Source organism: Carassius carassius, chromosome 26 (genome assembly GCF_963082965.1).
Source record: "Carassius carassius chromosome 26, fCarCar2.1, whole genome shotgun sequence".
In the NCBI taxonomy this organism is placed as follows: domain Eukaryota; kingdom Metazoa; phylum Chordata; class Actinopteri; order Cypriniformes; family Cyprinidae; genus Carassius; species Carassius carassius.
Window position 1 is genome coordinate 12,732,096 of NC_081780.1, and position 23,041 is coordinate 12,755,136.

At 40.3% G+C, this 23,041-nt stretch overlaps 2 protein-coding genes across 3 annotated transcripts in view; one reads left to right on the forward strand and one right to left on the reverse strand.

Moving 5' to 3' along the window:
* The first annotated feature begins 1,969 nt into the window (after positions 1 to 1,969).
* Positions 1,970 to 6,278, forward strand: LOC132105844 (leucine-rich repeat-containing protein 4-like). Its single transcript, XM_059511284.1, has 2 exons — positions 1,970 to 2,776; positions 2,928 to 6,278. Exon 2 carries the CDS (start codon positions 3,555 to 3,557, stop codon positions 6,027 to 6,029), a length of 2,475 nt encoding a protein of 824 aa, XP_059367267.1. The 5' UTR covers positions 1,970 to 2,776; positions 2,928 to 3,554; the 3' UTR covers positions 6,030 to 6,278.
* Positions 6,279 to 17,678: 11,400 nt separating this feature from the next.
* LOC132105845 (staphylococcal nuclease domain-containing protein 1) overlaps positions 17,679 to 23,041 on the reverse strand; it is a 71,334-nt gene continuing 65,971 nt past the window's right edge. The window contains exon 17 of one of the 2 annotated variants that reach the window (XM_059511285.1): positions 17,679 to 17,819. In XM_059511285.1, coding sequence (XP_059367268.1) covers positions 17,694 to 17,819 — 126 coding nt within the window. In that variant the 3' untranslated portion in view covers positions 17,679 to 17,693. Of the gene's footprint in view, positions 17,820 to 22,261; positions 22,547 to 23,041 lie in introns of those variants that run through there. The other variant, XM_059511286.1, reaches the window with a different exon arrangement.

Consider the following 23,041-nt stretch of genomic DNA (forward strand, 5'->3'; position numbering starts at 1 on the left):
ATAGAGCATGTGTTTCAGACAGTGTGTCCACTTACTATGGATATCTATATCTATCTATCTATCCATCCATCCATCCATTTATCTACAAACAAATCAGGTGCAATATTACTGGTTGCTTAAACTGCACATGTGTGTCATGTATGTTACATGTGTGTTACATTCAAGTGTGTCTCTAGGGCGCTGCCTGATTTATGGAAATCAACCAATGAAATCAGGTCATATTTTTCTGTACAGCTTTATTTTTAAATCGTGGGTTACAAATAAATTAACAAAAATTGCCACATTTCCCAATTTCTGTACATATGCTCTGAAAGAATACTGTACAGTAAGTGCTAATATCTCTGGGATGGTATTGGTCGTCTCCAGTGAATTGGACTAGGGAAGCAGGCTGACCTACATGCAGCAGACCCTATATCCCAGATAGAATGGCAAGCCCTGAGGCAGCCATCCTGCCCTTGCTTGCCCACTTACTGACAAGATCCAACCCGCCAAACTGGGTCGCTGGTGCCGATACAGAGCAGACCTCTCCCTGTGTCCTTCAGCCTAAGGCAGGTTAAGCTGACAAGCTGGGCCCTCTCTGCCAGCATAAGATCATTCCAGAAAGCCTGGGGTTTGAAGGGGTGGGGGTTGGGTGTCCCCACTACACGCGTGGTGTTCTGGGTCAGCGTCACAGCGAGAGAGTGGAATGGCCCACCTGATGGTGGAGGCCTGCCAATGGCCACCCGCAGTGACACACTCAGAGGTTTGTAGTCCATGGACACAAAATAAATATACATTACACACTCAAGCACACATAGGTCATAATTCACTAGAGGGTTAGCCCAAGGGTCACATGTATATATGCATTTAAATAATGTCTACAGAAACGTGAGGACATTTTATGCAACTGGGTCACAAATCCCTCAATGTGTCCTATTTCGCTACCACAAGCTATGAGTCTCATTCACAAAGACATTCACAATCACACTCTCACTGTCACACATACACCGTGGTGTGTCAAAATGCCAGCCATCAGTTGCCCAGGGTACTGTGTTGTTTAGCACTGCTGTTCAATTCAATTCTACATCTGCTGTTACAAGTGTGAGATGCAAGCACCTCTTTAAAAGTACCTTTCACCTGCTGGCTAACACTGGTCGAAAGCCAACACGCCCAAGGTTTGAGAGAGTGATTACAGCTGCATACTTTAAAAGAGCACTGCTTAGCAGCTCTGTTTGTATAGGAAATGGTTTAAAATGGTGAGCCCTATTCTCTTCGAACAGGGACCATCTTAGCTTCCACTGCATGACAGGGGGGGGGGGGGGGGGGGGGGAGAGAAAGTGTCCCCACACCACAGGCCCAGCTTTCCACAGTCCAGAGACTCCCTCTACCGCATCCAGAGGCGGCTTAATCCATCTAAAGAGAGCAACAGCCTTTGGCAGCACACACGCTGAGCTGTCCAGTACTCCTCCCATGATTCCCTGAGGACTAAGCACACCGGTCAAACAGCATTGGCATGCGCTCACACGAGGTTCAGTCAACAGAAGTCTCACTGACTAAGTGTTGTGTTAGACCACACAAATCACTCCACCTCATCACATCAACTCGAGGGTAGGGGGGTCCCAGCTGGGAATGTGGAGGACAAAGAAAAATCATTCATCAATCGGACAGTGTTTATCTGAGAGAAAGAAGCAAACGGGTGCAAATCGCAGCGGTTCACTTGCAGAACACTAAACAGATCTACAAAATACCAGAACCTTGAAGAGAGAGGGGAAAAGACAGAGAGAAATGTGAGAGAGAAAGAGAGAGAGAGAGAGAGAGCACATGAGCGGGAGAGGGGAGAGGAGAGAGAGAGAAAGAGAGAGCACATGAGCGGGAGAGGGAAAGAGAGCACACATGAGCGGTAAGAAGAGAGCGAGAGAGAGAGAGAGAGAGAGAGAGAGAGAGAGAGAGAGAGAGAGAGAGAGAGAGAGAGAAAGAGAAGAGGGGGCGGACACAGACGTACTAAAACCAATGCATCAAACCAATGCACTGCTTGGAGTGTGATGCGTCAGCAGTACATTCACGTTTCCACTGAAGGACAAAAAGAAGAGCAGGCATGTAAGCCTGCATCCCGGGTGCCTGTTACTGCACCACGGAACATAGCAAAAAAACATCGGAGCACAGAGGGAGGAAGGTGTTCTAACCAAGGGCCAGTGAGGTTCAAAATAAAAAGGACAGAAAGGAGGGAGCAAGGGAAGATGTTGGCATGGGGAGCCCCTTTTCCCTAGCCTTAGCGCTCGTCCACCAGCTCGAGCAGGACAGCTGTGCAGCTGACAAGGGTGAGAGCACTAACTCTGCACTGAGCTCAGGGCACTGCAGCGCTATACGGTTACTTCTCTGATCAACACAACGTCACAGACAGGGGGGAGAAACGCTCTCTCTTTTTTCTCTCATTCCAGGGAGAGAGAGCGCACGCTCGAAAGCGGGAGAGAGCGAAGGAGAACGAGGCAGAGAGAGAGCGATCACTCTACAGTGAACGAGCCTTCTTACGGAGCTGCCTCTGCACTGGTACCCCCCTTTATACCTTCCCTGGACTCGTCATCAACTTCTTACAGAAAAATTTAAGGATTATCAGGAAGCATGTAGAAAGAACCCTGCAGCCTTCGCAGCATGCAAGCGTGAGTGCACGGAGAAAGAACACGGAGCCACTTAAAAGAAATGCGCTAATGACCGCAGTGTCAGTCTTTTCAGGTGGACAAGGTGCTGACAAATCGAGCAGACAAAACATACTGAGAGAGAGGGAGACGGACAAAGTAAAGTGAGTGGAAACATTGGAGGGGCACTTTTATTACTCTTTAAACAGAAGAATAGGAGAACATTTGAATAGACTGGATTTGTCATTCTTATTCCTTTCTCTTTCCCCACTCTAACTTCCCCTCCCTTTTTTTCCTCCCCCTACTCTGGTTTAGCATGTGTGAGCAGTCCTCTATGAAGACACAGGCATTTAGTAGCAGCATCAAGTGGAGGTATCCAAGGACAAGCATCTGTGGATAGTTTGAGAGCGAGCGCTTCTATAGGAGCCAAACTGGAGTGGTACTTTTGCCTGAAGCTCTGAAGCCCTGCAGAGCTGCTAAACGTCTCCTCGGATGCTCCTCTGTGGATTTATTAGGGGCCATTTTGGCATTCATCTCTTGTTTTCTGACAAATGAAAAAAGAGAAGATGTTGCTTGTCATGGGAATATAGGAATTTGAGGGAAAAAATCTATTTTGTGATTGCAAAAATTGGACGTGTAAAACCTTTGAGGTAGGTGTTGAGCCTTTCCAAACCCTTTTTTATACATAAAATATATCCCCTCATTTTATTTGATTCATTATTCCTTGGGTTTTCAGTTCTCCATTTTTACTCAAGTACTTGTCACTGAACGTTTAGCCTCCAGTTCAGTAAATGGAAAAACAATCTAGAGTGTTGTTTAACCCAGGGTAGGGCTTCATTAGTCAGAGGTGAACCCCACCCCTTCCCCCCACTTACTACCCCCCTCTCCCCAACCACCATCATCACCCCACAACCCCACCCCCCAGACGATGCTGAATTATGAATGTGCCACATCATGAGTCTCCTGGGGCGGGTAGCTGTGCATCGAGCCAGGAAAGCCGCCCTGCTCTGTGTCCTGTTCCTCATGGTTCAACCGTGCATGGAGGTGGCGGCCGCGGCAGGGCCCCAGGGCTGCCCGACTGATTGCTCCTGCAACAACCAGCTCAGCAAGGTGGTGTGCACCAGGCGTGGGCTCACTCGTGTACCACCAGGTATACCCAGCAACACCCGACACCTAAACCTGATGGAGAATGCCATCGAGGCTGTGCAGGCCGACTCTTTCCGCAATCTCCATCACCTGGAGGTACTGCAGCTGGGCCGCAATGCAATTAGACAGATTGAAGTGGGTGCCTTCAGTGGACTGACTAATCTCAATACACTGGAACTATTTGATAACCGGTTGACAGTGGTGCCAAGTGGGGCATTTGAGTATCTGTCCAAGCTGCGAGAGCTGTGGCTGAGAAATAACCCCATTGAAAGCATCCCATCATATGCATTTAACCGAGTGCCATCCCTAATGAGATTGGACCTGGGTGAACTGAAGAAACTGGAGTACATCTCAGATGGGGCCTTTGAAGGTCTAGTCAACCTCAAGTACCTCAATCTGGGGATGTGCAATATTAGAGGGGAGATGCCCAACCTGACGCCTCTGGTTGGGCTCGAGGATCTAGAAATCTCTGAGAATCTCTTTCCTGAGATTAAACCAGGTTCATTCAGAGGACTATCTTCACTCAAAAAATTATGGATCATGAACTCTCAAATAGGGCTAATTGAGCGAAATGCATTTGATGACCTTGCCTCTTTGGTGGAGCTGAATTTGGCCCATAACAATCTAAGCTCACTGCCCCATGACCTCTTTACACCACTGAAATTCCTGGTGGAAATTCACCTCCACCACAATCCCTGGAACTGTGGCTGCGACTCACTTTGGCTAGCACGTTGGCTACGCGAGTACATACCGACGAACTCTACATGCTGTGGCCGTTGTCACTCCCCTGCACACATGAGAGGCCGCCAGTTGGTTGAGCTGGACCGAGGTGATACAGGGGCAATGCAGTGCTCCGCTCCTTTTATCTCAGATGCTCCAAGAGACCTGAATATTTCTGGTGAACGTGTGGCAGAACTGCGATGTCGAACAGCAGCCATGTCTGCTGTGCGATGGCTCCTACCGAACGGGACAGTTCTAACTCACGCATCAAGCCACCCACGGATAACAGTGCTGAATGACGGGACTCTGAACTTTTCGAACGTGCTAGCAGGTGACACGGGCATGTATACCTGCATGGTGTCCAACGCGGCTGGAAATTCCAATGCTTCGGCCTATCTAAACGTAAGTGCTGCTGAGCTCAACACGTCCAACCTCAGCTACTTAACCACAGTCACAGTGGAGGTGCTGAGCCCCGGAAATGAAATGCCCAAGCCTAAAACCACCACGACTACAGCAGGTGATAGCACCACTACCACGGCCTCGCCATCAGTCTTTCAGCCAGTTTTCATCTCTACGCCGACAGTCCTGCTCCAGAGTACCGACACTCCACGAAATCGCCCATCTGTTGTACCTGGCTCAAAAGTGACGACAGGAAAACCTCCCAACCCAGCCAGTACCAGTCTGGATGAGGTGATGAAGACAACAAAGATCATTATCGGTTGTTTCGTGGCAGTAACCTTGCTAGCAGCAATCATGTTAATTGTATTTTATAAACTACGAAAGCGGCATCAGCAGAGAAGCACAGTGGATGCAGACAGAAGTGTGGAGATTATTCAGGTAGAGGAAGCACCGGCATCTGCTGCCAATATGGCAGAGGAGGGGGGACGGACTCTACCAGAGATAAGGGATCATAACATTATTTACAAACTGGACTACAACACCCACAAACCTAAAACAAACTATATGCACCAACCTACTTTGGAACACATCTCTTACAAACTGACGGACTGTTCACACAAGTCATTGCCAGATTATTACATACACAAAAAAGATGAGCAGAGCCCCTACAAACATGGATATAGTTCTCAAAAACCTGAATACAAATCTCATACTCCTAAACCAGACTTCAGTCCATTCAAACCAGACTACGGTGTTCCAAAATCCAAAACAAACTACAATATGCCTAAACTCAAATCTGATTGCAACCCCTACAAGACAGACAGCAGCCTTTTTAAACCGGACTTCAATGCTTTCAAGTCAGAGTTCAGCTCCCTCAAAAAAGAATACGTCAGTTGTGACTTCAGCCCTCAAAAGTACAAAATGGATTACAGTCCTCAAAACGTGGACAACAGCCCACATAAGATCAACTACAGCACCCTGAAACCCAAATACAACACTTATAAGCCACCGGGCCATGGTGCCAAATGGACAGATAGCAACAGCATTGGAAATTCTTTGCCTCGAACCTTGCCCAGTGCTATCACAGATTCTCCTGATGACCGTGTTAAAAAAACTCACACCAAGGAGAAAGTACAAGAGACTCAGATATAGTCTGGCCCACAACAAAACCGAACCTCAGTCAAAATGACTCTCTCTCCCTATAGGCCCACCCTCACATGAGCATTAAAACATGCAATAGAATGCACAAAAGACGAGAAAAAAAAAGACAGGAACCACTTTTTTTTTTGTACAGAGTGCAATTCTTAAAGACTGATTGTTGTTGTACATGCTTATAAATAAATATATATGGAAAAACTGAAACTACCATGGGCTGGTAATAGAAAAGCAGATTATATAAAACATTTTAAATTGAAATTATTTTTTAACTTATAACTCCTATTTAAAAGATGAGTTGTTTTAAGACGCTTTACAGAATTTAAGATATGAGGGTAGTCTTGTTTAAAAGGGCATTCTGTGTGATTTCTAAACAACGCTACAGAGAATGCAGTGGAAAATTACAAAAAAGAAAAAAAAAACATTTATACGGAGAAGTCTTTCTTTTAAAAAACAGAACAGTAAAAGGTCAGTGTTGATCTTTGCAGGTTTATCTTGTAAAAGCACTATAAATTTGTACTGTGCCAAATGTTACAAATGCAATAAAAGGATTTTTGGAAGAAAAGGAAAAAAACACCATTAATTTTTTTTTTCTCTCTTGATGTACTGTTGCAATAAGCCAAATGCTTTAGACACTGCAGTAGAGCTCACTGCAGTTCTGCTTTAACCCTCGGAGTGCTGGGTGCCGCTTAAGGCTAAAGGCTGGGCAGAGGCTGCTTTTCTCCCTTTTTCTTTTTACTTTGTATGCTTTTCAGTGCTGCATTGGCTTAACTGAGCTTACATATAATTTATTGGTGATCTGCTATTTTACATCACAAGAGATGGCTTGTTAAAAAATTACATATTTCACTGCATTATTTCCAAAGTTCTGCCATTAGTGTCAGGTAAACATAATGAGGTTGTTGCACGTTGTTGTCTGGACAATTAATGCCTGCAGAAGGTTTCAAAATATATTAAAAAGGTGAGGTCTGCACAAAAAAAAGCTGGCCTGCCTTCCCTTTTAGCACTTAAGAACAGTCTGGTTAAAAATAAGTGGTCAAGCAATCTGAAAAACATTCGGATTGAAGCATCCATTTCTAACAAGGTTTTTACTATAACTGAGTGATGTGTGTACATAAAACATGACGCACAAAAATCGTCTTGATAAATTCAGGATTTTTTTTTACCAGCAATTTCCTCTGCACGTTGCAAGCCAATGCATTAGACTTTGACACCACATGGACGGGAAGTGAGTTTTCATAAATCAAGCAGATTCTGTATGTTCGTAAGAGGTGCGTCATGACATATCGCACAGGCTTGTAAGGTTTGACTGCGACATGTACATTATTGTGTTCCTCTCACTTGTTCAGAAAGGCTTGTTTAAGTGTCAGCAAGTGCTTTTTACCTTGGCTAATTGAAATGCAAGAATAAGAAATAATGAACAGTAGAAAAAAATTAGGTCATAAATTCATGGTATATTAGAGGGTAATAAAATATAACATGTTTGCATTGCAGGGCATATTGGCTGAGTTCATACAGGCTGTCTAGGAGATTTAAGCTGATTACATGATAATTGATCCAGCTCACACAGACACACACCCCTCACATAAAGTTGGGACATCTGGCCACAGTGAGACCCAGTACCCACTGTATGCCTAGACAAACATGCAAGCACGCACACACACACAAAACAAAAATGAATCTGGCTTAAGGCTGTGCAGCGCCCCAGTTAAGACCAGTCTCACACTCTTTGTATCTGCGCTTTAAAAAAAGAAAGTCAACGGGAGAAGTATTTCTGTATACAAAGTCTTTATCAGTAATTTAGGCTGTCTGTCAAAGTGTAGTGTATGTTCGCAGCACAGACCTCGATTCAGTGGTAGTTTGGGGAATTGTGGTTAATTACAGATCTGTAAGATAACACTATATAGCCATTTTAATTCAAACAACAACTGATGTCAAATATTAAAAGCAAAATTAAGAGCTACAGATGGTCACTTGAGCAGATCTTAATGGTGAAGTGAGAAATTTCAGCACCACTAGGGGCACCAAATGAAATCAAGTATTTATGATTTTTCCCCCAAATACTCCTGATTTCCATCTCTCACTGTTTGACCAAACACTGTAGGTTGAGGAGTACATTTGAATTGTTTCTGCACAGTTATTATGGGTATGAAAAGTATTAAAACATAACATTTTAGTAACTGCCGCCTTTAAAGTGTGTGTTGTTTTTTTACACAAATATATTAAGGTAGAGTACCATTTTATCACAACATATTTTACAGCTTATAACCTTTGTTCTGGTGTCTTCACAAACAAAGCCTTTGTTGCCGCAATAACTTTAAAAACTGCAATTACAGTCAGTGAGCGCTGTTTATGCAGCTGAACGTCAGAGCTATAATTGCCAGTCTGGTTTTAATGGAGCATTGTATATTCTTGAGCAAGCAGGATATAAGAGCAGAGAAAGAGAATAAAGGAAGAGGCCACATTCTGCCGAAGGGGTTTGAGGACCCTTCATGCTCTTCAGCCCACTGATGAGAAAAAGCGATCCGCATTCACCAAACCAGACTGCAGTGTGGCTCATGAGGCGGACATTTACAATAACATATCTGCTCAAACACAAGTGGGAATAATAGAGAGGTTTCTGATAAGAAATGACATGGAAGAGAAGTGGGGGGTTAGGTCGGTGAAAACGTTTTCAACAATCACGAGCCAAAAGAAATGTTGGTGAAATATTGCATATAAGTAAACAAGAAAACGTGTGAATCAAATAAGAATGAGATTTAGAAAGCAAAGGACTAGAAAGTGCAAAGATGCAGCAGGAAAGGGATCTTTAGAGTGAAAGCATGTGGCAAGAGTGCCAACTAGAGCAGAAGAGAGGAAGGTTACGGCTATGACGACAGGGCTATAACAGTGTAGGGGTAAAATTTGAGGGGAGGCATTAATGAAGTACAGAAAGAATGTAGGTAGTTAGGCCAGTAATGGACCAACCCAAAATGAGGGATCAGATGGAGTCAGAAACCTGGCTTATACCTCGCAGAGAGGGTATGAATCCATTATGGTGCCCGTTAATGTATAGAACATCTACTGTTTGGATTCATTTCTGGTGCTTAAAAGGGTCATTAACAGTTTATTTCTGTCCCCCATACATAAGAGATGCATTTTGTTTATTAGGGTAATTAAAAGTGAAAGACTGCTCCATCGCAAAGGCCGATCAAATGGCTAATATCAGGCCTAATCTCTACTTGGCTAAAGACAGGAACTGTAAATAACTTAATTCTAGTTTCATTAATTTTAAGTGGTTTTAAAGACACATTGAGAAAAAAAGAAATTCTATGATGCACCTTATAATAATTTAAACATTCTTGCCAAAATACTTTTTAAAGTCTAAGAGACTGCAATTTGATCCAATAACTATTATGGAACCCAATAACTACACTTTGTATAACTATAGTACGAATAAAAAAAAAAAAAATGGTTGCACCATTTTTTTTTATTCATTAGTTTGTATAAATGTTGCAAATCTTAGGCATGACATAACCGCAAACTGTATGCTTTAAATTATAAGAACCAACTCATAATAGCCATTAAGTTAATCTTGACTACTCTGATCATGCATAAGTAAAAATAACAATACTTGTGTTTTAAAAGAATCATTAATTTGAGAATCATAGATTCGGTTAAAATGTTGTTTATAAAATAAGTTCTTGAATCTGGTGCCAAAAGTTTTGAAAGTGAACTGTAATGATAGTATCAGCTCCAAAATCTATAAACCGCATCATCAATAAACGTATATTATATATTCATTTCTTTTTGATTTTGAATAAGAAAAAAAAAAAAAAAACATTAGCTACTTTAAGAGAGTAAACTCATGACCTTGGCATTGCTAACGTCATCCTAGTTGAGCTAAGGAACACAAGTTGTCACTTCTAACAATCCATGTATATTTATAATCTGCCTCGTACATGAATACTGCTTAGTTTGCTTTGGTTTGTAAGGAAATATTTGCACATTCTTACATTATTTGCCAAAACAGACCTTTTGCAAAAGCTAATAGAGCGTTTGTCATTGTCTGACCTTCTCGTTGGCGGGCCAAAGAGAGTTCCTGAACAGATGTTAACTGGCTGCACTTCTGTCTGGGCCTCAGTTTTGGCCGAAAATAAAAGAAGTGGCTTTATGAAGACAACCGAAGGCCCCTAAATGAATGACAGCACAGTTATTCACCGTTTTGTTAGGTTTTGTTCTGTTTGTACCCTCGCCCATAAAGGGGGAGAAGAGGGTCCAATTAACCATGAAGTAAACACTGGAAAAGCAGTGCTGGGGTACCAAGTCACCCATCATTAATTCAGATGCCACTGACTACAGTAAATGGCTGGTGCACAGATTCTGTTTCACCATTTGTTAAACTCCAAGCTGGCATACTAAAGCACACTAGCACTTAAAAGAAGAAAACACAAAGGCATAGACGCTCTATATCTTCACACAGTTGCAAATCAAGTGACTCCTCGGACAAATAATACTCACTTCGCATAAAGACCACCATAAAATCATTATGTGTGCCTGAAGACCAAAAACACAGAACAAGGTTTCTCAGTAGACAACGCAGGTAGTAAAACTGTCAGCACGCACACACCAGCACAGCCCTTAGTGAGTGTTTAAAGTAGAAATCTATCTGAGGTTTATAGACCGCTCTCCATGGCACATTTGCATATCTCTTTGGTGCCGTTTCACATTCCTCTGGTGTCGTATGGGTTTTGGGAGGGAGCTGGTGCCAGCCTGTTCCATTTTAACTTCATGCAAATGGCAGTAGCTTGAGGAAGAATTGTGCCCCCTCCGTCCTCAAAATGTTTAAAACGTGACCCAGAGGGCATGTGCTTCAGATGCAGGATGCTGGGTCGAACGCAAGTACTGCAGCAAAATGACTCCATTTGGCGCATTTTGAATTATTTTCCCCCTGATGACTGACAAACAGCTCCTGCGACTTTAAAAAAGGAGAAATTAAACAATGTGGCTGCCCAAGACAGTAGTTATCAAACCCTTTATGATTCACTATGTCAAAGTGGCATAAGCTCATGGTTACCGGCAAAAAAAAAAGGAAGATAAGAAAAGTAAAAAAAAAGGAGCATGTAAAAATGCTGGCCGTTTGTAATGCGGTCTTACATATGTTTATTTGTTGCTGTGAACGATCTGTGAAATCTGTGTCTTTAAAAACAAAACTACCATTCCTCTGAATATTTTTACCAACAGGCTATGTGTGCCAAATTAATTTCGCCTACATTTTTTTACATATCAGTTATTGAGAATGTAATGGATGAAGGAATATTAACCAGGCTGGTGCATTATGGGATTTGTAGTTCTTTAAAAGCTATAATGATAATTGTATTTCATTTATTGTTACCATTTAGGATGCGGTGTATAATTGCTTAAGTGTAAATGCCGTATTCAAGGTGATTGATTCAAATCCAATATATCAGGATATAGTGAGAGCATTTATACAATTCTCAGATGGTCTTAAGCACACAGGCAGTCTCTAGTTTTTAAATGGACCCACATAAATGCTTTTGAAAAATAAAAATAAATGAAAATAGACTCTCTAAATGAAATACTTTGGTTTTTTTTGGGTGGAGAGGACTGTAAAAACACACGGAACAATGCAAGATGGAGAATGTGAACAACAAAGAAAGTGTTTATCAGGCCAACATGCTGAGAGCAGCTAAACTCATTTTATGCTGCTGTCATAAAAAAAAAACTAATGTTTTTTAAAAACTATGGACAGTACCGACTCTCGACTCTTAATAAATTATGTACTGTTAAGTCTGTATGAATTCAATACGGATGTACTATATTTGCCATAATGGCAACATCAAGTTACCTACAACCAATGGTGACGTTTATAAAAAAAAAAAAAAAAAAAAAAAAAAAAATATCACACTGCATCTACTCCCCAAAAGATGCATACAATACCTTAGAGTAGTAATATCACGATTATTGTATTACTATTAACCTTTTAGAGTTAAATAAGTTACAAGATGCCACAGTGACAAGCTGGTGTACCACCTAAAAGTACAATTCCTCTAGAAATACAGCTGTAAAAAAGTAGCGTTTGTCAAAACACAGATTAGCTGCATTCTGCGTTTTCGTTTTTTTTTTTTTTTTACATACGAGAGAAAATTTGTATAATGTTGATTTGATGTTATTCAAACAGCTTTAAAAGTTAGAGATTTTGGGCTTTCCTCTCTTAAGTGGATAGCAGCTGTGCTTTATACCCATTAGCTAGAGAGAAAAAAGCTCCCTGGGGTGTTGCCAACATGGCCGGCGAGTGATCTAACTTTGCTTCCGGTGATCGACAGACACTATAACGTCTGCTCAAGACGTTTATGTTTGTCTCTTTGCCCACAGCTCTCAAAATAGGCTTCCTTTGGCAATCCTGCAGGGAAAAAAAGACACATCTGATGTGTCCTTGCATCAGCATTACCAGACTCTAAAAGTTCAGAGAGAAATCTCACAGCACCTGTCAATGAAAACGAGTGAAAAGCATTTAAAACCCAATGTCTTTCAGGAAAGAAAAATGTTACCAACAGGGGGCACCACTTACGATGAACATCAGTACTAACTTGTTTACATTCACCTGTGACATACTAATTAAATTAAAGTGCGGCAAACTAGTAGATACGCTGACACGAGCCACGTCTCCGAACTGGGTCATATTTCAGAATACGCTGAAAGGCACATGCACTAATCAGAAGGCATTGCCCTGAAGGAAGCGGCGCACAAATTCAGCCCAGGGCAGCCTGACATTTCCTGGCTGATGGAGGTTAGCACCTGCTAAATCAGCTCAGGTGACAGCACGGCGAGCGGCAGCGGCTTCGTTTCTAGATGGGAGCGCTGATGCCAGGAGTGCCAGATACATAGAGTAGATTAATACAGGCATAAATCTGAGCCAGCAATCCTAGAGGCTTCTGGGAAATGGAAAAGATGCACTTGATGCATAGACTATGCTAGAAAGGGGTCATGCTTACACAATTTTCCATTTTAAGATGGTCGGCAAAACTCTGTAAGAACACCGACTTGGCGTGCCGTACACCTGTGCTAGCTCAAATCCCACACTTCTCCTGCAGAACATAAACATCAAGAGCTTAGCCCCCAGGCCCGTGGCGCAAGATGCGTCTAGTGCCAGGTTTCGCGTGCCACGCTGGCAGACAGCGCAAGTGGTGTGCGCAAGATGCTCGGATAACGTTGGGCATCTCGCTGGCATGCGACAGGGGTGAATCGAGCAGCCCTGGCACATGGCTCACCTCCCAATTCTGCTGGCACGATGCACGCAAACGCATCTAGATCATGACAAACACAGCCATTAGCAGCCTGTTAGAAGTGCAGAAGAGACAAAGCCTCAGAGGCAAATGTACCTGTGGGGATGAACACAAAGGACTGGAAGCTAACTAAATCACTTTAAAGAGGTGTAAAAGAACAGGACGGCCAAATTCCAGCCATATCCTGGCACAGGAATGCGTTGGAGTAAAGCAATAAAGAGAAAAAAAAGGGCAATGCCGTTCTTCTGGCCATACCTAGTGAGCATCTTGCTGTCAGTGTGCACTCTGCAGTTAAGACGGCTTTCTCTGAAGCTCCCTGCTCAGGCGTGAAAAAGCTCCATTTCAGAGTTTCTTTCTGGCTGGCGGAGCCACAAATGCACACGCTCCTAATGCTCTCATTAGTGTAATTGAGCAAAAATGTCAGCATAGCTGCAGCTATTTCCATTTTCTTTTTTAAGTTGTGCAGAACTCATTTATAGGCGCAGGCTGGAACACAGATGATGAGAAGACTTTCAGAAGCGCGAGCATGTTTTTTGCAAACCCATTTGTGTGAAACCGGTGTTCTTTGTTTAGCACTTTAAGAGACCGATGCGTTTGCCATTAATACTTGTATTATTATCGTGCACGCTACAGCGCTAACACTCAGAACAGAGAACTATTTGGATTGGATTAACAACCGCTATGATTTAGACCATATGATATTTCTTTTTTGGCAATTACCCTTGATAGCTTTGCCTTTTGCAGTCAATAGTGCTGTTGGAAGTTTATGCCCGCAAGAATCAGAAAGTAATGTGTAATGTTGGGTCAGCCATCTTGTTAATGTGACTTCACACAGCTCTTGTTCTGCCTAAAGGGAGAACTATGAGACCATTACAGGCTTAGATATACACTTATGCAGGACAACAATAATTGAACAATCATCCATGACAAACTTACAGGCATTACAATAACAAAACCACATTGACCCAGACACTTTACTACAAACACACCCCAATGAACTCTATTCTCTACTATATCACGAACTACTTTCAGATATGTGCCACTATTCAGTATTAACATTAATATCATATTTGTATTATGAATTTTTCTATTATTGATTATATTCTAATATAATGTAACAAATTCTAAAGTAAACTAACACAATATTCAGCATCAAATAATTTTGTGCAACATGATATCTGAAATATCAGACGTTAATATAATATACATAATCAATATAAAAGTTATTTTTCATACTGAAACTGTTGAAAATACACAAAGTAAGTTGATCCACATATGACAGCCTCTGAACTTGGTCAATAATAATCTTATTAATAACCGCAGAAACCACCACAGGTTCATTAATGCCGTCAAAATGATTTTTTTTTTTTTTTTGGGCTGCATGAAAAAAAATAAAAAATAAAAATTAAAAAAAAGAAATCGCATGTGATTGTTATGCGCATCTCGTCAGTAAGGCTGGTTCTGTGATTAGTAGTAAATCTCCATCACATGCTTTCAGATAGAGTGCCATTTATTACACAGAGCCGTTGTTCACTGACAAGCTACGCACTATTGCGTTCATAATCAATGGTTATTCATCTGTGATTATAAACACAATATTGCGTACCTTGTCAGTTACCGTTTGCAATGCATGGAATAGTGCACTGTGTTTGGTTGAATGGATGTATCATGTTCTGCATGGAAGGGAGACTCGCATTTGTCGCAGTTTGGAAAGATAGGGAGAAAACATGACAGAATCAGAGTATGTGAGTAGAGTGGAGCTTCAATGATTTCCCCTCCGTGCCCAGAGCATTTAATAATCACTCCGCTCTAGCTCCACCACGGGTTCACTATTTCCCGCTCCATTCCTCGCTCCTCTGATCAGAAACACCGCTCTGCCTTCGCTCCGTGTGTAAAGTATTTCAGTATGTTTGATAATGTCACAGTTCTATTCATAATCTATTCAGAGGGGAAGTCGTGGCCTAGTGGTTAGAGAGTTTAACTCCTAACCCTAGGGTTGTGTGTTTGAATCTTGGGCCGGCAATAGCATGACTGAGGTGCCCTTGAGGCATCGAACCCCCAACTGCTCCATGGGCGCTGCAGCATAAATGGCTGCCCACTGCTCCGGGTGTGTGTTCACGATTTGTGTGTTCACTGCTGTGAGTGAGCACTTTGGATGGGTTAAATGCAGAGCACGAATTCGGAGAATGGGTCACCATACTCGGCTGAATGTCATGTCACTCACTCACTCACAACGTACATTTAAAACATTTAATAAATAAAATAACAGGAGAGTTTTAAAGTGGCTTATTGGAACACTAGTGTGCAAATTTTTTTCCTACCTCATGACATGGTTGTCAGCATTAAAAGGTATTATTGCTGCTTTTTGCTATTCAAATTTTGCTTGATGAAAATAACAGTAGGCTACGTTTTTGTCAGTTATTTTATCTACGGATCGATACTTTTCGTAAAGATTTCTGCTCATTTGAAATCAGATAGATGAATTAGCACTGTATTAGGCTACATTTGTTTGAATGCATTATTGAGAGAGCGACTGCTTGTAGTATATGATTAAAACATGCTTTCAGCTGAAAATATCTGTATCTAGAAGAAAAATTCCTTAAGTACTAGAACTTCCCGCTCATGTCCATTGTCGTCATCATAGCCATCACATTCTTTCTCATTTGAGTGATACTTCATCAAACTAGCTAAATATGTTTAACTGTTTAATGTTTAATCTGCTCCTCGCTCCAGGCAAAAAAACAAAACAAAAAAAAACAAAAACACACCGCTCCCCGCTCCCACTCTGCTCAAATACTTTGGACAGAGTAACACGGTGGATATCGCATTGTGTAAAAAAAAAAAAAAAATAAATAAAAAAAAAAAAAAAAAAAAAAAAAAAAAAAAAAAATATATATATATATATACACACACACACACACACACACACCTGAAATGTGAAACACACTTGCTTCATTCTGTACACACTTTAATTAGCTAGAAAAGTTGGAATACCCATGAGCAAGCACACATGGGGAGTTAAGAGTCTGTCCGAATGAAGGAGAGGAAAAGGGATGGGAAACGTGATCAAAGGAGAGGAGGAGGAGATGCAGAGTGAAACGAGGAGAGAATGCAATGGTGTTGATCAAACACGGGAGGGGAGGAGGAAGGTTGGCTTGAGGAAATCTGTGTATGCGCGCGCGTGTGTGTGTGTGTGTGTGTGTGTGTGTGTGTGTGTGTGTGTGTGTGAGAGAGAGATGACAGCTGTCAAGTGTGAATGGGCCAAAGGAGAGACCAGGATGAGGCTCCCATGGCAACCAACAACCTGATTGTCATGGGAGCCATTCAATTCGGCGCTAGAAGCTCCTATAAAACTTCCACCTTTGGCTGCTCGTCACATAAACACATTTACACACGTATAAACAAGCATTAGCCCAAAAGCTCTTTAGTGGATAATGGCCCCTTCACACAACGGCACCTTTCAGAAAGGCATAATATCTCAATTCTTCTCAAAATGAGGAGGAATCGCCACAGGTTTTCACACTCAACCACTGAAGGAGGTAAATAAAACTCTAGATAGACCACAATAACACAGTTCGATTTCATTGATTAAAAGATTACGCTTGCACTGCATGAGCATGAGCCACTGGAAAAGAGAAAGACAGTGAGATGAGAGGACGGAAATGGTGAAGGGCGTTACATCAACGCCGCTGTGCTGTTTGATTCCCTCAGCAATTACAACAATTATCACTCTGTTCTGTCACTCCATCTGAGGCTCGAGCTAAAGACCATCTTGAAAAAGCTTGAGAGGAGTGAGGAACCGAGAACAATAAAGCTGCTATGAATGTGTGTGACCCGACACAGTAAAGTCATGTCATAAAGCAGCTGAGAACGGTGTGCCGTCTGGATTACAGCACTGAATCAGTTTAGCAGCCTTATAAAACACAAGCGCACTAACACGTATGACCAGCTACAGGTCCACGGGTCGAGGGCAGGAGTGTGAATGAAGACTAACTTAAATCTCTTTCCATCTCAAGGCCACTTCACCTCAGGAAAAAAAAGTTAACAACTCCTTTACTAACTATTAATAAGCAGCAAATTAGGAGTTTATTGAGACAAAAGTCAGTTAATGATTTGTAAATAGCAAAAACTGGACCTTAAAATAAAATCGAACCAGTTAATCCATACACACCAGTGCTAACCACCGAGCCAGGGAACCTTGTATGAAACGAATGGATTGCCAAATAAACAAAAAAAAGCCTGTATTGGATGAAATGAACCCTGAGACAGGATGTTTAAGGGGAAATGGTATTTTTAGGTCATGGTGACATTACTGGGGTAAAGAAAGACAGGCTATGAAAAACGAAACACAATGAACGGTGTAGCCATGGCCTCTTTAATAAAAAAAGACAAAGGGTGTGTGTGTGTTTGAGTATGAGTATGTAGAGAGGGGTTCTCTTGGAAGGGCATTTCCTCTGTTTGGAAAGACACAGAGGGATTTGACTGCTGGCACCTGGAAACGCTAAAGGAGAAAAAAAGAGGACAGCTCTACACAGTCACTGGAGTTTTACTGAATGATGATGAATGAAATATACTAATAGTAATCTTTAGAGTCAACATGAAATCAGAATGAACCCTATTTAAATAGCATATATGAATATTGGTTAATGAAAAATGGTAATTAACCAAATAGCTTTTAAGCCAATGATTTGGGTAATGTTTTTGGCAATATGTCCTCTTAAATCTTGCCAATAACGAATGTGGCAATTTAATGCCAGATGAAGGGATAATTCATCCAGAAATTAAAATTAAGTCTTTTTTTATGGTGTTCTAATGCCATATACCATTACTTATTTTTTAAACCATTAAACAAGAAAAAAAAGGAAAAACAGAAACTAGCTAGATTGGATATTTTATAAAATCTCATTTTTTTGATCAGAAAAAAAAAACAGAATTAGAAAAACACCAAGTTGCATAATTAACTAATAAACGTACATTTTGGGGTGAACCCTCGCTTTAATGTTAAATGTAACAGTGTGTGGCAATAAACAAACAAAAACTGGAAAGTTGAGATTATAGATTCAAAAGTAAAATAGACTTATGAATGCAGTTTCATATTGACCAAACACAGTGATCTTCATTTGAAATGAATAAAAAAAGAAAAATATTCTACATTGGAAAAAATGTAGAAACAATTTTCACTCTATGCTATGCTATAACTTCTAGCTCAATGCTAGAAGTTAAAAACTTCACAACAGCTCAAATTCTAAAATCGTACAGCAAATATACACTGAAATGGAACAACCACTTCCATCAAAAGGTGGGAAAACTTTTTGTTAGAGTTCTTGTGATGGAGGACCATGCTACGTGGAGCTTTATGCCATTCAGCATCTTCATCCAGCACACACACAGACAACGATGAGTGCTTCTTTTGCAACAGGGGCCTCTGAGAAAGCCACCAGTGTCTCATTTGCATGGCCAGCAGCCTTAGGACACAGCTCCCTCCATGGAAAGGGTAATGACAGCATTTTAATTTGCTTCTATTTTAGCAGGGGAAAAAATAGCTGGGAGGCTAATTGTGTGCACAATGCATTGAGTTTAGGCTCAGTGGAGGTCTGTGTGCCCTCTGCAGGAAACATTCACCTCATCTCACACTCACGTGAGCACTGCTATGAAGCTACATTTCCAGATCATGGGGCTCAGAAATGCAGGTACATGGAAAGAGATGTTATTCAACATACAATCCTACAAGCAAGTAATCAAAATATGAATCTGCATTTTCTCACACAGATTGCATAGAGATTAACATGTCATATTTTAGTAAATTTATGGTCCTCTGTAATAATATAAATAAATGGATACAGTACAAAATCTCGATCTGATTACTGCAAAACAGTGTTATTTTTAAGTAAAAAAAAAAAAACTAAAAGAGCTAAAATTACAAATATTTCTTTTTCAGTAAAAAAGAATTTTAAAAATACAAATCTTACAAATAAATTAAAAGAATAATTATAAACTAATTCTAAATGGAAATATATTTGAATAATAACGACAAAAGCACAAATTACTAAAGGTTAACCTAAACTGAAAATAATATTCAATATATTAGTTTTATGACCTTAGAAAAATACTAAAATGACACGGTCACAAATTACAGCAAAAACATGCTATTCAGAGAACAAGAGAAAAATAAATGTAAAAAAAACAAAAATGATTTGCAAAGCGCAAAGAAAAACAAAATTGAGAACTGGTAAGCAAGACTAAGCTTTATTATTACAGTCCTCAAATCGAAAGACAACAAAATGTCACCCTCACAAGGGGGTCAGAGTGAGAGCGAGAGAGACAGCGACAGAGAGAGAGAGAGAGAGAGAGAGAGAGAGAGAGAGAGAGAGAGACAGAGAGAGAGAAGGGATTTCACACAGCAGAGAGCCAAGAGTGAACATCTTTTCCTTTCAGTCTCTCTTTCTCTCCATCCAGTCACTTAGCAACAAACTAGCAACATGAAAAACCCTGCAAGCTCCTCGTACAGTGAACACTGAGCCATGCACGGACAGACAAACAAAAGCAAGAATAAGGAATAAGTGAGAGAGGGAGGGGGAAAAGGGGGGCAAAGGACAAATGAACAAAATGGGTACTTAATGGCATACCGGAGAAGAGATCTTCTTACATAGCACTGGCTATGTTTCCATCCACCTCTTTTTATGCCCATTTTTGATCGCATTAAAAAAAAAAAAAAAAATTAAAAAAAAAAAAACCCTGGATGGAAACGCCAGGATGCACATACATTCTACAAATGTGCATAAAAAAAATAAAAGAAAAACTTATGCCCACAACTGAGCAGGATCAACTTTTTAATCTGATAAGGAAAAATGATTAATGGAAACTACAAAAACTACGATGGAAACACATTTACAGAATAAATTCCACTATGAGCATTAAAAAAGTCATGTGACTTTGCGCTATGAGACGGGATAACCTGACTAACCAGCAGAGCGATCTTGTTCACAGTATCTATATGTTGTTTTGGTCATTCTGAAATGCCTGAGCAAAGTCTGTCATCAAAGTATTTCAGTATAATTACGTTCTTCACACAACTGCGTTCCCAAACAGCAGGCATCCACCTCAATGACCACATTGTTTGTGTTACGTCTGCTCTAACCGAGGCGCAAGTAATTTATTACATATGAAAATTATTATATTCAGTGGCTTCTACTTTTCTTAGAGCTATTTAGTGCCATTTTATCAGGAAGTGATGATTTTGTTCTCAGATGGAAACGGTGCTTTATTTGCAAATGTTTTATGCGGTATTCCAGTTTTGCGCACAAGTTAAATTTGCATGTTTAGATGGAAACCTAGCCACAGAGACAGATTTACAGAAAGATATGAGGGAGTGAAACAAAAAGATTCAAAGAAAAGCTCATAAAAGCTTTCTCTCAAATAAGAAAAAGAAAAGACAAGAAAAGTTTAACAGTAAAGAGCAGAAGAAACAACTACAGATTGAAGCAGATATTAGCCTGAACTGCAGAGAACACCCTGGGATCAACATATTCACTCTTACAAACCATCAATAAACTCCCCTCTATTCTGCTACCATCTCTTGATTCAGCTTCAAATATCCTTTATATACGTTTCAAAGAAAATACATATTCAGGTGCACTATAGAAAACCTTTTGTCTAAAAAAAGAATGGTAAGTCACATGAAATACATTTATGCACTCTAAAAATGCTGGGTTAAATATGGACAAACCCAGCAACTGGATTGTTTTGTTAAAAAAAATGTAACCCAACCTTCTGGATAGTAACGCAACAGCTGGGTCAGAACAACCCAACTGGGTTGTATTTAACCCAGCATTTTTTTTTTTTAGAGTGTGGTATTTTCATTCTGCATTTTTGTCCAACTGGAGCTAGACAGCATAAATCTATTTTTAGGGTATGGAAAAGAACAGTTATTTTATTTTTCAAGTTTAACAGAAAATACAGAAAAGGTATAATAAAAACCTGCTAATAAATTATCTTCACATATGCAGTGAAAATGATACATTTTATTTTTCTATAAAATAGTCAAATGTGTTTCTGGCAAAAAAAACTATCAATAACCATCATAATTAAAATGATACCACATACATTTATGTTTGTTTTATTGTTTATAATTCTCTTTTTTGTTATCAATAAATGTACATTAGAGTGTTCTGGGCTACATTTGTGTTATTTCAGTGAACCACCTGCATTATTTTTTTTTTTAAGTGTTAAGTTTATTTTAAGGCCATTTAAGGCTATAGATTTTATATCCATTCACTTTTTTAGGGTACACACACTCTCCTCCGCATACAGATTGTTGTTAACATTATACAGTAAAGTCATAAAATATACAGGCACCAAAATGCCATCTCATAATTCCAGGACTACAAATATAAATATAAATATAAATATATAGATATATAAAACGGAATCTATTTCTTAAACGACAAGGGTGAGTAAATTATACAAGTTTCACTTTTGGCTTAATACTAAAAATTTAATGTGCAGAAAGAGCTAAGATGGAAATGACTATGGTCATGTTTCTTGTCAAATTGGTTTCTCATATAGCTAGGCTGCAAGGAAACAGGATCAATGATCTTGACATAAAATAAAATGCAGATAGAGTGAGAAATGCTCAAGAAAACTAGATCATTACTTGGCTCTTGTGATAGCTGAACAACAATAACTGCAGCTCTTCACTATTACTAATACACATGATACTATGATATCAGATCAGTGAGTTCAGAAACCTTTTAATATTTGCTTTCAGATTCAATTTTTACCTCATTTAAAATCCGGCTCAAGCCTAAAAGCTTGCACAGGGCTGAAATCACTTTCAAAAGCTGCATGTATTAATCTAAAAATAAAGTGCCTTTACAAAAGACTTGTCTTTGTCAAACCTTGGCTGGAAAAGCAGCTCAAGAAGAAATGAGAATCATACACAAGAACCAAATTGATAAGTACGGAGACAAATCTCATGCTTATGAACTCAGTTCCAGCACATTAATACTTCAAAAATCATGTCCGCAGGACAAACAGAACAAAAATCGGAAATATTTGCCATGCTTCAAATATGCATTAACGGCAACATTCGGTTGAAATTAAACGCCACTGGCAGAGTTTATGACATGTGCTACAGTTTGAGCATGTGTGTGGTGAGGAGAAATCTCTAATGTGACTCTTCCACAGCAGCTCTCCCAGAGGAACTCAGCCGCCCAGAGTGTGTCCTGCCTGTCAAACACACCATTAATTATTCAGCGAGAGAGAGGGAGAGATTGTGGGCTACACTGATCAGCAACACAGAACCAATTAGAGATAGCGAGAGAGATATAGAGATGGAAATAAAGATAATCTTAAGTAATGATGTTGGGATGTGCTGCTTATGTAATAGCAGAACTCCATGGTGCTGCTCGCCCATGCAAAACTCGCCAACACCATGTGGGTTGTATGGGTGGTTGCCAGAGTGTTGCTATGCGATTGCTTACAGGCATAAGTCAAAAGGGTCCACATCAAAGCCTCTATAGAGTTGCACCAGCCGTTTGCTAACCTTAATTAAATTAGAATGTAAAAGTTTACACTAAGTGCCAAGTTTTATTTCCCACATTCTGAATAAATGGTGCAAAGCAAGACTTGGCTAGAAGGTTGTAAGCTCTCTGAAATGTGTAGATATTAGGGTTGTAATGGTACATGTATTCGTACCGAAATTATTATAATAATAAACAACAA